Source organism: Ammospiza caudacuta, chromosome 18 (assembly GCF_027887145.1).
Source record: "Ammospiza caudacuta isolate bAmmCau1 chromosome 18, bAmmCau1.pri, whole genome shotgun sequence".
Lineage (NCBI taxonomy): Eukaryota > Metazoa > Chordata > Aves > Passeriformes > Passerellidae > Ammospiza > Ammospiza caudacuta.
Window position 1 is genome coordinate 13,955,932 of NC_080610.1, and position 13,609 is coordinate 13,969,540.

Here is a 13,609-nt window from a genome sequence, read left to right on the forward strand (position 1 = left end):
CTCTGGCAGCACTGGGAGCCTGCTGGGCACAGGAACCATCCAGGCAGGGCCCTGTGTGGCACAGCCAGCACCACTGGGACTGCTGCCCTCCCACCACTCACTCTGTGATACACACTGAAGTGATTTTTACAGGACCCTGCTCACCAGATCCTTCCTTGCACCACTGAGGGCTTTTCCATAAGAGGAAATGTTTCTTTTCTGGGTCGCTGCTGAGTTTTTAAAAAAGTGATTTGATTGCTTGTGAAGGGAAAAATGACCCGAAGGGAAGAGAGAGCATAGTGTTTGGAAGCAGTGGAGATGAGCCCCGCTCTGTCCCAGGCTGGGAACACGTGTTTTCTCTTCCCTGTGGTTTGCCTTGCCCTGCTCCCCCTGCTCACAGCCCCCCAGCCACACGCTGACCCCTCTCCAAGCCCTGCCAACACAGGAAGGCGCCAGGTCAGCAGTTTGTGGGATGCAGAGCAGCATCCACACACACCACACAAACAACCAGGGGCAAAGCAAGCCCTCTATCCTTGTAGAAACAGATTTCTGGGATTTTCAGCTGTGCTGCTTCAGGAAGCAATTCAGCAATGACATGACCTATTTCCCATCCGTTCCTAGTCAAACCTGGATCACAACAACAGATAAAACAACTCATCCCAAAATCCAACCACACTGTAGGCGCTGCAGGTCCCTCACTGGGATCAGCAAAGCCCAGCCTGGACCCCAGACCCTGCCCCAGAGGTCCTCACGTGGGCAGGGGTATGGAGGAGCTCTCTCTGCAAGGATACATCCACCTGCTGCTGGAGAAACACCAGCCCAAACCTGGGGGCCAGCTGGAATGGGGTCACCTCACCCAAGTGACTCTTGTGTCACTGCTACCTGCAGATGTGATCAAGCAGCTCTGAAGAGCCCAGCTGTGAGGGCCAAAGGGTCCATCAGTGGTTGTGTGTCCCTGCCTGCTGATGCCTGTCCCTGCTCTGAGCCCACAACCCTCCCTGCTGTCCCTGCACTGTCACCAGCCCACACGGGGACCTGGGGACAAGCAGCCACCCTCCTGTGGCAACGCATCCTCTGATTCCTTTCCCAAATATGGCCATGTCATTCTCATTAAATCACCCCCAAAACTGCAGCTGGGATTTCAGGAATGCAAGTTTCCATTCTGTTTGCCCGATTGTGCTGCCTGGAGGGGTGGCAGGGCTGCAGGAAGGCTGCTGCACCCTTGTGATGGGGGAACAGGCACAATGGACCTTACAGGGCACACCTGGGGGAGCAACAGGAGTCCAGACTGAAAGAACAGGTGCCAAGGGGGGGTTACAGAATCGATCCCAACTCGAGCATCACTGTGTGTCACACCTCATCCACCTGCTGGGCAGGCATCCCAACATAAACCTCCCTGGTGGCCACAGGTTTAAAGAGTGGCAGCCTGCACTGAGCACCAGGGGACAAACATTCTGTGAGATGTTTCTTCCTATGAGGCCACACTTGAGCAGGACCAGGACCACAGGGTCTGACCAAGTTCAACTTCTCACTGGTCCTGTAGCCTCAGCCTCATTTCCTGGGCCATCAGCAGCCCTGCCACACTGCAGATTTGTCCAGAAAATGAGCCAAATTCAAGCCCTTTTACATCCCAGCAGTGACATTCCACTGGCAGAAGATGAACCCATGCCCCAGTACTGACATCCCTGGCATCATTCCCAACCAGGCAACCTCCCTCACAGACTGCCCCTGCTCATCCACAGATAATTTCAGTGCTGTTTTAGATACAACGCTCCAGTCAGCACAGCTTTAAGTGCCTGCAGAATAATTTCTTGGTATTTGTGGCACAAAGTTTACTGGCCACATCCAGGGCTGTGTCTGTACGATGTGCTGCATGATTAAACCAGGGTTTTGTGACAAGTATGTCCCTGAGTCTGGAAGAGAAGTTGTCAAACCCTTTATCACTAATGAGGAGCTGCTCCCTGGACTGATGAAGATCAAATGGTTCCCAGAAACAAGGATCATTCCTCTCATTAGCTGCTGTGGTTACTGGAGTGGGAGCACTTGCACAATTTACAGAGTTAGAACAGTTTGCTGAGCTCTGGATCTGATTCCTGGGGAGGGAGGAGAGGCACTGGCATGGCAAGGCTGGAACAGGGCACGAAATGTGCTCCAGCACTGGGGACAGGGTGCAGGGAGCCCTGGGCAGGCACTATCTGGAACCCCAAGCCCTGCCAGCCCCTGCTAGTGTGACAGGGCTGCTGGTGGCCAGGGAAACCTGCTTGGCCAGGTTTTCCCTAATGCTCCAGGTCCCATGTGATATCAAACCTGGCCAGATCCTGCTGGGACGGTGCTTCTGCCAAAAAAGTAAGCGGGCTGTTTATAAAAATCTGGGTTGGGGCTGTTTATCCTCATTGGTGAGGGGAATGGTTTGTGTTTGGGGAGGGCGGGACAGACGGCGGGACGGATAATTCGATTTGGGTTTTGGCAGGGGACAGGGAAGAGGGTGGGCCTGGGAAAGGCTGTCGGGGCTGGCAGGGGACCGCAGGGGCCCGGCCAGGTCACACCGTGGGTCCCCGCCCTGCCGGCACGGCTCTGGCACCGCTCTCGGCGAGGAAGGGGGGTCGGGGCGGCTCCACTCCCCCGGGGCCGCGAGTGAGTCCTCGAAAGTGTCGGCACTGACACACGGCCTTTGGCCAGGGAACGTCTGACAGCGCTGCGAGGGGCTGGCGTCACGCTCTGTCCGGCGGCACCGTCCCTCCACCATGACTTCATCCCCTCTGAGTCATCCCCAGGGCGCGCAGGCGGCTCCTCCAGCTGCCCATGGTGCTGCTGTGACAGACTGACCCTACCAAGAGACTGACCTATGGTCCCACTGCTGACAGACTGACCGTACCGACAGACTGACTGTACCAACAGACTGACCCTACCGACAGACTGACTGTACCAACAGACTGACCATACCAACAGACTGACCCATGGTCCTGCTGCCGACAGACTGACCATACCAACAGACTGACCCTACTGACAGACTGACCCTACTGACAGACTGACCCATGGTCCCCCTACAGACAGACTGACCGTACCAACAGACTGACCCATGGTGCTGCTGCCGACAGACTGACCCTACCGACAGACTGACCCATGGTCCTGCTGCCGACAGACTGACCATACCAACAGACTGACCCATAGTCCTGCTGACAGACTGACCCATTGACAGCTTTGCCTGGTGGAATGGTGGCCCACCTGCCCATCACGGCAGTGTGTGGCAGATGATGGCTTTTCCCCCCCAAGGAATTCACTGGCAGGAAGCGTATCTGGCACACTGCAGCTGCTCCACTACCACAAGGGCAATGTTGCTCCAAAATCAATGCAAATCTACTCTGGAATAAAAAATCTCACACTCCAAATGGAATTATGTGGAAGTAGAGTCACTTTCCTTCCAGCCCGGTTTGAGCCCAACACTTGTGTCCCCACAACTTCCCAAAGAATGAAGCACACGGTCAGTTTCAGTGTCCCTGCTATAGAATGCAGAGGTTTCACAGAGACACTGAAATGCCCAGAAGAGTGACTGCCACAGACCTGAGTTGTATGGACACATCAACACAAGGGTTTGTCATTACAAGCTCATGCAAATTTATGCCTATCACTGTACATTGACTATTGGATCAGACTATTTTACCACGGCACAAATTCTTTTTTTTTTCAAGTGTGAAATGACGAGGAAGCAATTTCTCTTCCTATCAATTCCCCCCCTCACAGGGTTATACTGCCCTTCCATACACGAACACAGGATTATTTTAGAAATATCTTAATCTCAGGAGCCTCCATATCACGCATCATGACCCATTGGATGTGGTACCTGCACTGAGCAGTGCCATGGAAGGCGGAGTGCTGGAGCATCCTGCTCGGAGTGGGCGGCTGCTCCGCTTTCTGACAAACTGGAAGTGGAATCATGTGAAGTCCCTGCTCTTGGCAGGAGATTTTTAGCAGTAAGTAGCAGCTTTATGAGGAATATCCTTTGCCAGGGGACCATCAGCCAGGGAGCAGTGGGATTCTTATTTAATGGACTTTTAATAAGTAGGCCACAAAGATAGTCTTGACACAGAGAAGCTTTTTTCTCTGTGTAATTATCTCCCCTTCGCTCTCAAGCTCCCTGCAGCCTCCAACAGCAAATAAGACCACCAACCTCTCTGTGAGAAAAGGAGCAAGAAAGCAGAATAGAGCCACTTGAAATGCTCTTTGTAGCAGATCTCATCCGCTCTCCTCTCATCTGATACAAAAAACTAACCTCTCCTCCCCTCCTCTAAATTAATTAAAGCTCAGCTTTTGGTGTTTAACTACTTGAACCTTTACCAGCAGGAAGTTATGTGCTCAGAGCATGGGCAATGCTGGGAACATGACGCCATGCCTCCATGTGCTGCAGGAAAGCTGTCCACAATTCTGTCTCCTCCCTGAACACTGCCCATCCCGGGGTGTTCTCTGTCCTTCATCCTGTCACATCTCTGGTTGCTGAGACTGGGCAGGTAATGGCAGAGCTGGCACTGCCACATCAGCCCAATGCTGCTGCTCCTCAGTCCCCACTCCTCACCAGGCCACAGGGAAAACTGAATGAAGGATCTGCACAGGGTTCCAAACAGTCCAGGACCCCTTGGGCACAAGCAGGGTGCTGGCTGAGCCTTTGGGACAGGTTACTCCCAAACGAGCACTCCTGCAGCACCGGCAGAATTTGAGCTGCTTGTGAAAGACTCACAGAGCAAAATCTCCCCAAGAGCGTCCCTCCATCGCAGCCAGTACCTGACCTCTCCCGTGATGGTCTGTGCAGGCACACACTGACCCACTCTGGTGTGGGGAAGCAGATCCCAACAGCACCACACCCAGGGGAGACCCCGGCTCGTGAAGAGGTCAAAGGAGATGCCTCACTGTTCCTGCCAGAACAACATATTAATCCCTTTATTACCTGAAAATGCCACCCTAAAATGAGTCTGTCCCCAGCAGAGCCTTCCTCTGCAGCAGCATGCCCTTCCCTCTTCCAGCACTCTCCTCGCGCAGTCTTGCAGGAAAAGGATGCAAATACTAGAGGTATCACAGCACAAAGTGTGAATTTCAAAACCCCCCAAGATCTCTGTGGGAGAGCTGCTCCAGGCTGAATGCAGCAGCGGCTGTTCAGCACCTCTCTCCTACTGTGAATCATGCAGCCAGTCCTTGGCTCTCAAAGCTTGTCTGAACATCCCACCTTCCACCTGAGCATCCAACAGCAACGGGAAATATTCCCTGTGTCGCTTCCTCCCAGACTCAGGGGGGCTCCTCTTTCAAAATCAGCGACATTCTGGCTGAGGTCTGCTCCAGGGGAGGTGCAAATTGTTCCCTCTGGTGCCATTCCTACTTGCAAAAACAGTCCTACAGGCGATGAAGCAAGTCCCTGCTTCTGCAGGCTGGCACTGAGCACGGCTCCAAAGGGCAGCACACATCCCCATGCTCAGGATGGATCATGTGGCTTTAAAGCTTCGTGGGAAATGCTGCAACTAGCGACGCTTTGGGTAATTTCAAACCCCAAAACACAAACAGTCCCTGCTGGGTGCAGGATGGGCAGGTCTGTGGCTGCTGGGGTAGGTAGGCAGATGCAGAGCAAAGCCTCTCACTCTCCACATTTGCTCAATTTAACACTGAAACCAGAATGAGCTGTGCTAAATGTCTCCACCGCTAACAAGAAACAAATGTGGCCTCATGTTCTAGTTGCTGTGATCTAACAAAACAGACCATGGTAAACACTATAAAAATGTACTGGAGGGAACCACCCTGTGTTTGCTGGGAGAGGGACTGGATCATCTAATAGGGCTTCATCCATCTCTAATGTCTCTGAAAAAAAGAAGGGAAAATTGGGCCCTGTCCATGACATTTGTCATGTGCTAGCTATTCTGATGTCTTAATGCTGCAGAAATCAAATTGGAGTGAGGCTACCTATCTGCTTCCCAATCAGGATCTAGGCCCAAGTGCTGCTTTTTATGGCCATGCAGCGTGAAGATCTGCTGATGTCAGTGGTGTCACGGGCCAGGCCAGTTTTTCCATCCTTATTCCCACATTATCTGGAGAGACAGTCCCTTTGTGGCTGCCTCATTCTCCTTGTGACATGAATAATCCCTCACTTCACGGACCTGGGCATCCACCAGCAGAACTTGCCTCTGGCTGCAAGCACTCATGGGGATAAGGCACCTTCCCAAAAGGTTGGCACTTATCTGTTCCTGGGTATCATGGTATCAGCAGCAACACTGCCAAGGTCTTGTCTAGATCTGTATCTTTGCCATGGTAAGGGCTGACTCAGTCACCTGCCCCCAGGCACCTTGTGGTGCCCTAGAATCTGCTCTGCCCTTAAACAAAGGCTTAAGGGGTCTCCACTAGCTTGAGTGCCACATCTGCCAGCCCCACAGGAGACCCCCAAGGGGATCTTGGACACCCTTTGACACTTCAGATGGATTTATATGCTTCTGCTCAGGTGTCACTCCCACCCAGGTAATTTTCCTCCCACATCTTTACCTATAGGAAGAGCCCTGGCAGGCTCTGCAAGGCAGGAGCCCCACCCAGCTCCCAGGAGCCCTGTCACCATTGTCACCTCAGCTGCCATCTCCAGACAATGAGAGACACACAGACCCCACCTGGTTATTGCACAGAGCTCAGGCTGCATGGGAACCCCATGCTACTGACACACAGCCATGTTTTCCACAGTCACTCCATCCCCTTTTCTAAGCATCTCGGATTTGTTTGGTTTTTTTAAAGACATTGTGGCCTTGGCATGGGGATGGACAAACACCAACTACCATTAAACAGCACGTTCTGAAAGAGCACAAACACAACCCACCACAGCCTGCAAGCAGTATCTCCATGCAAGGAGGGGGCAAAGCACCATTTTAGGGGGCTCAGATAAAGTGCTGCAGCTCCTTGCTCAGCCTGACAGATGAGCTGAGCCTTCCACACCTTCCTCCAGCCCTTACCTGGCTCTTCCCGCGCCGCCGGTAATTCCTCCTCACAAGGTTCTTGTAATTCTCATTCTTCTTGGTCAGGTAGTAATAGAGGACACAGTCAGCCACCGTCTGCAATGACAGGGGCACGTCAGGGAACGGGAGGTCCTGGCCTCGTGTGCTGCTGGTGGGGCACAGACTTCAGGAGCAGCGTTCAGAACTGGTCATCACCAGGTCCCTGCTGCTCCTGAGCACCTGCAGCCCAACAGCCTCCCCACAGCTCCCTCCCCAAGGCTCCCAGAGCAGCTGGAGAAGGGGACAGTGCTGTCGTAGCAAAGAGGCTCAGCCCTTCCAAGGACAGAGCAGGGCGGTCCCGCAGGCGTGCGGGGCTGGAGATGGGGCGCTGAGCAGAGATCAGCCCGGGCTGGAGGCAAAGCAGGGCTGACCCCAGATGACCGTGGCAAGCAGAGGCAGAAGAAGGAGCTGCCTGTCAGCCTGTGTGAGGTTACAGGAGGCACAACCTGCCACAGCACTGTCAGCTGCTGTTACTTCCAGCCGCTAAGCTCGCTGGCTCGAGCGCGCGCGACTCTGCTGGGGCCAAACTGAGATGCCAGGAGCTGCCATCCCTACTCCAGTGGCTGGCTCCACAAACACCACCACAGACTGGGCACCTCAGGAAAACCAGGAGTCACAGCCAGCACACATCCTGCCCCTGAACAGCACAAAGTGTGCCAGGCTGGGAGGAATCCTGTGCTGAACAGGGTGGGTACCTGAATGCCAGCCTTGGGCTACACCTTCACATTCAGGATCAGTGGCTTCATATAAAAATAATCCCACAGATCCATCGTGCCACGAGTCCTCAGCAGCTTGGGGCAGCTGTGTGTGCCCGGGGGCTGTGCTCACCCCATCCCTCTGCAAGGAGGGGAGCCATTTGCAAAAACAGATTGCAACTTTTAAAGTGTTAATTGGATCTCTTTCTAATTTAGCCCTGATTATACACACACACACGCGAACACAAAAACTTACAGTCATCTGTTCCAAGGGCTAAGATCACTATTTTTTTATAATGCAATTTAAAAATCTATTAATTCATTACATTGAGCCATACTTTGCATCTCTCTCCAACAGGATAATGGATGTGTTCTGTATCATAATTACAGCCTGATTTACAAACGAGTACAAATAAAATTAGAAGACATTTTACAGCTTGGAACACAGACTGGATTGTGAGCATCATCCAAGTCCCACCACTTTCAGCTTTATCGAGTGAGAAAAGATGAGAAGCTTGGGATCTTACAGCAGCAGCAGCAGCAGCATGAGGGGGCTGCTGGCCTTCCTTGCTCCTTTGGACAGGAAGGTCAAGGTCTTATAAATTATTTCCCCAGCCTGAGTTATGAGGAATCAGAGAATAATTTAGGCTGGAAGTGACCTCTGCAGGCCACCCCCTGAGTGCAGAGCGGTTCCCTCAGAGTGAGTGGACACTGTGTGTATGAAACTCTGCATGAGGTGGCCAGAAGATGCAAATAACTAAAAGGACCAGAGAAGCAGCCACTTTCAAATGTTTCTTGCTCAGGAGAGCATTCAAGTGATGGACATAGCTGTGTTTTCAGGCTGGGTTTGTCCAGGATCTCCCATATGGTCTGTCAGGTCTTCCTGTAGGTAGGAAGGTACCTGGCCTTGCTCAGAATGGGACAAGAGACTCACTCCTCCCTCAGGTCTTTCCCTCAAACCTTTCTTCCATCAGCCCAATTAACAGCAAAAAAAAAAAAGTCCAAGCAGCACAACACACGAGGTCTGGGAAAGGTCAGGCAGTTCCTGTGAACAACTCTTCCTAGCACCAAGGGGAGCTGTGTGTGCTCTCAGGACACCCACCAGAACTGCCGCATGAAATGGGACTCAGAGCACCCTCAAAAACCCCTCTCTCCCTGAACAAAGAGACCCCTCCGGTCTGTGCTGGGCAGCTGGGTGCCCACCCGCTGTGTGCCAGCCTGGCTGGTGCAGAATGCCTCGGGGGGAAGCAGCTCCAGGCAGATGACGGGGCTGCGCCGCCCCCGCGCCAGGCTGGCTGCGTTCGCACCTCCCGAGCTCCCGCAGCTGACTCAGCCCTGGCTCTGCAGGAGCCCGTCTGGACCCTGCCCCGAGCCACCACCACCACCACCCACAGGTGCTCAGCATCTGCCGGCAGCTCCAGCACCGAGGCATGGCACGAGAGGCAGCACAATTGAGGTTAGAGCCAGGCTTACCTTCCTGTCCAGGAAGGATGCGATCAGGCCGAAGTTCTTCGGGTGCTGCATGAACCTGCAGAGCAAGAGGGACAGGGACAGGGTTACTGTGGTTGCTGGCCCTGACCCCCTCACAGCTGGGCTGCCGTGCCCTGCGTGCCCAGAGCAGCAAGGCCAGCTCCCAGAGGGACTCTGGGCTTTGAGAAAATATTTGTCTGCTGCTCAGCTTCCCAGAAAGACAGGAACTTTAAATTTAGCCCAGTGGGGCTGGGCTGGCTGGGAGCTTCGATGTGCAAATGTTCATCAGGGGGTGGGAGAGGAAAGGGGGGCTGGAAGTGCTGGATAGCTACTCATCACCCTGCTCGACCCCATGGCCACCCAAGCCTGTACCAAGAGCAGGCACAGAGGGCAAGCACACCTGGCCAAGGCCCCAGGATCTGGCAAGGAAAGGGTGAGGAATTGCCATCACACCCCACATCGTGGCCATGGGTGGCCCTGGTGCTGAGCAGGACCCCAAGCCCTGCTGGGCTGTTGGGAGCAGCTTCAAAGGATAGGAAGGGAAACCCAAACCCCGGGAGGAAGCACAGAGCTGCCACACTGCTGAGCTGCTCAAGAGATGCCCAGTGGCACAGCGGCTCTGACAAACACCACCTCATGCCCAGCAAGCGGAGGAGCTGTCAGCAAGCTCCCCCCTGGCTCTGGCAGCCCGGGGGGGTACACTGCCTGCTCAGGGGAAGCTCAGAGATCCCTCCTCCACCAAATCCTGTGCCTGGCTGGTGCGGAAGCACCTTGGCAGGAGGTGCTGCTGGCAGCAGAGTTAACCAATGCACTGCCAAAGCACAGACAGCCCAGTGAGTGGTGACTCTGTGCCAGGAGAGGTGGCCACCAGCACGGGCTCTGCCCCAGGGAGCTGAGCAGGCAGGGAGAGCCACGTTCAGCATGTGCAGCTCTGCCAGCTCCCAGGAAATGACAGCTCTGTGCCCTGGGGAAATGGATCAAGGCAAAAGGTGGGAGAGCTGTGGTGTGGGTGGAACATGGGCAGGACATGGTGAGGAGCTCATGTCTCCAGCCCTGCCAGTGACTCCCTTGGGGCACCCAGCACAGCTCTCTCCTGCTTTTGCTGCTCTGTCCCATTGGAGTCAAGGCACTGAGCTGAGCTCAGGGAGGGCCTGACCAACTCCAGCCATGGCAGCAGGACATGGGTGTTGTCACCCACGTTGATGCAGAACTCCCATGTGGTTTGGGTAGAACCGTAAGATCCCTGTCACCATAACTGGTCACCAGAACAAAATAGAAACCAGAAATGCTAGGGGGGACAAAAAAAAAATTAAAAAAAAAAAAAAAAGGAAGAAAGCAAACCAGACAGGCTGCTCAGACAACCTGGGGTGAGGGCACGGAGCCAGAGCTGGCTCCTCACTCTGCACACAGAACAGACCCAGAGCTGACCACAGGACGGGGTTTTCAACAATGCTAACACACTGCTGGGGCAATGCAGATAACAATCCACTCCTTTTTATGGGCCAGACCATCTCCCCATAATAAGAGATGGATGCTGCATTCTCCTACTGCCCAGCACAACACAGCCTCAATGCCTAAGCAGCACCCTGCTCCTTCAGCAGCAAACCACAGCGTCCCTGGGAGTAGGCCAGCAATGGGCTCTCAGCAGAGACCTGAAATCCTGCCCAGAAGCAAATCAAATCAGGTTCTTCCTCGTGGTTATGTTCTGACAGCTAAAACAGTTCAGACCCGGAGCTTGTCAGCCTTGCAGTGCCTGCCTGTTTACTCCAAGAGCCCTGCCAACTGAACAAAAGGTTGAACCAAGTTTTCCTGGTCTCAGGAGGAGGCCAGCTCGAGGTCACGCTCACGGATGACACAACTCCAGTTCACCTTAAAAACCCAGGCCACAAGCTGCAGCACAGCAGGCAGCTGGGCTAGCAGCATGCCAGGCTGGGGGAGAGCTGGGACAGGGCTCCCTACACCCTCCTTACAGCTCCTGAGTACCAACCTCTCCAAATGAGCTTGGTGAGAGCCCTGAAACCCTGCTGTATTCCTGCCTGGAGCCCTGCATCACCCCCAGTGATGACATAGAATGCACCGTGCACTGCAGGATGCACACACTGGGTGTGGATTCCTCCAGCCCCATTAGGCAAGCACAGCCCTGCCATTAGAGACCAAGTAATTAGCCTTTGCGTCATTTGTGGCAAGCCTGGCTGTTTGGAGTGGCACATTTTAAGGCTAATTAGCAATGAGGATTCTCCTCTATCAAAGGCTTGGAGCCGGTTTGCTTGTTTTGTTCTTTTTCGGTCCATCTTGGCAATTAATTATTTCAGCTGCAAACAGGAGTCCTGACAAGCAGGGGGAGGAGGAGGGATCCTGGACACAGAGAGGCTTCCAGCATGGCTGGAAATCCCTGGAGCCATCCCCTGGTTGTCCAGAGGAGAGTAAGTGGTGCTGCTGCTCAGGACAACATGGTCCTGGTGCATCCATGCACCTCCATGTCCCTCAGGTGCACAGCAGGGAGCTCCAGCAGAGCTCATCCCACTGGGAGCTGAACTCCAGCTCTGTTTTCACAGCACACTGGGGGCACCAGGGAGACTCCAGTCCTCCATGCAAACACACCTGGGTCCCCATTGGGCTATAGGATTCAGGGGAATCTGGACGTGAGACCAAGCTGAGCACCCACATCTTGGCTGACAGCACAGTGGTTCCCAGGGAAGGAATCAGTGACTCCCCAAGTGATCTCAGTTGATAGAACCAAGCTGTTCTCAAGCACTGCTTGCAAACAGGAGCAAGCACCACAGCCAGAGTCTGCACGTGTGTGATGTGGGAACGCATCCATGGAAACAGCAGCCGGTGGCAAACCCTGCAGACAGCAGGATGGAGCACTGGGGGAGAGCACCAGCTGGGAGCTGCAGCCTGAGGGGGTCTACATAAGGGGCTTGGATGTTGACAGCCCCAAAAATCCCCTGGACACACAGTGCCCGAAGGACAGCATGAAAATCCAGAAAGGCAATGTGAATGGAGTGCTGGGTTTCCCTGGTGTTGTCTTTAGACTGGCTGATAAAACAGGGAATGCAAAAGTTGAAAACTTCCTGTTCTCACCCTGCCATGAGCAGCAGCTTTCCACAGGGGCAGGAAAACCCCAAATACAGAACAAGGCCTCAAGTTTCTGTGCAGAAGCATCACCAGGTTCAAGGTAACACAGCAGCTTGGGTTGTGTCTGTGGGGGACCAGCCAAGCACTTGGGACATTCCTGCAGGGATCCTGCCCGCGCTCCCCAGGGCTGCACACACAGAGCTGAGGGGCTGCACTCACTTTTCCCGGAAGGTCTCCTTCTCCTGCTCGCTCCACATGTTCATCACCTGCCTGTCCTTGTAGACCTTCATGGGGTCATCCATGAGGCCGTTCATGTTGATGAATTTGATGCGCTGCTGGTCGGCATCGTAGAGCATGGGCGGGATGACGGCGAGCTGGCGCATCTGCTTCTCCAGGTTCTTGGGGGGAAGCACACACAACAGCTGGTCAGCACCACAGCCCCGTGGGGACCACGGGGGACAGATGTTCCAGAGGAAAAGGACAGGAGGAGGAACAGGAGAATTCAAAAGCAAGCACTAGACAGCTTTATTGCTGGAGTAATTGTAAATTAAACGCTGAAAGAGGCTATCGCTGTCAGCCAGGAAACAATATTTCATTTTGGAATAAAAGGCTTCAAGATCCTGTGTGGAAATGTCTGACTTAAGTGAGTCCTGACCATAATGAGAAACAAGTCAAAGCAGCGGTGGCACAGGGAATGCCAACCCCCTCCCAGCCTCCTAAAGCCCCTTTCCAACTGTGAGGGAAGTGGGCCAGCTCTGCAAAGCTTCCTGAAAAGGTGGGCACAGGCAGACATCATGTTTCCCTTCCACAGGAATTGTTCCAGGAGGTTTCACATGTCACTGAAATGAGGCTGTCATTCCTTAACGCAACACCCTGGGACATATTCTGATGTCTTTACTCCATCCTGTGGAGCACAAAGTTCATCCAAAGCCCCAGCTGCACGCCAGGACAGGACAGACTGGGCACACTGGTTTCCTTAAGTATTTGCAACAGGGAGGCCAATGTGATGTCTCAAATGCCAGGACTGTCCCTTTGGCTGAGCTGCTGGTGATCCCCTGGCACAGATCCACCTGTGGGGATAAAGGGATGCTCTGGCCACCCCCTTTCAATTGCACCATCAGTCTGAGTCCTCCCTGTCACCTGGGATGTCACTGCTCAAACTCCAACCCTTGACCCAGGAAGGCCAGGTCTCAGGTGCTGCTATTTTAATTTGCAGCCAGATGCTCACATGCTGGTTCCTGGGAGAACAGCCATGGCCAACCCTTCCAAAGAGCTGCTGACTCCAGCCTGCCCAGTGCTGCTCTGCTTCCCTGCTGTGCCCGATCAGACCCAACCTGCTCCTCCTCCTAAAGCACATCTCTCTGCACAGACATGGAC

The 13,609-nt window shown here is 53.9% G+C and overlaps 1 protein-coding gene across 1 annotated transcript in view; it reads right to left on the reverse strand.

Moving 5' to 3' along the window:
• NCOR2 (nuclear receptor corepressor 2) overlaps positions 1 to 13,609 on the reverse strand; it is a 224,697-nt gene that overhangs the window by 61,752 nt on the left and 149,336 nt on the right. Inside the window, exons 12-14 of the mRNA XM_058816892.1 lie at positions 12,452 to 12,630; positions 9,158 to 9,212; positions 6,948 to 7,046 (exon numbers count right to left, since the gene is read on the reverse strand). Of these exons, the coding sequence (XP_058672875.1) occupies positions 6,948 to 7,046; positions 9,158 to 9,212; positions 12,452 to 12,630 (333 nt within the window). The remainder of the gene's footprint in view (positions 1 to 6,947; positions 7,047 to 9,157; positions 9,213 to 12,451; positions 12,631 to 13,609) is intronic.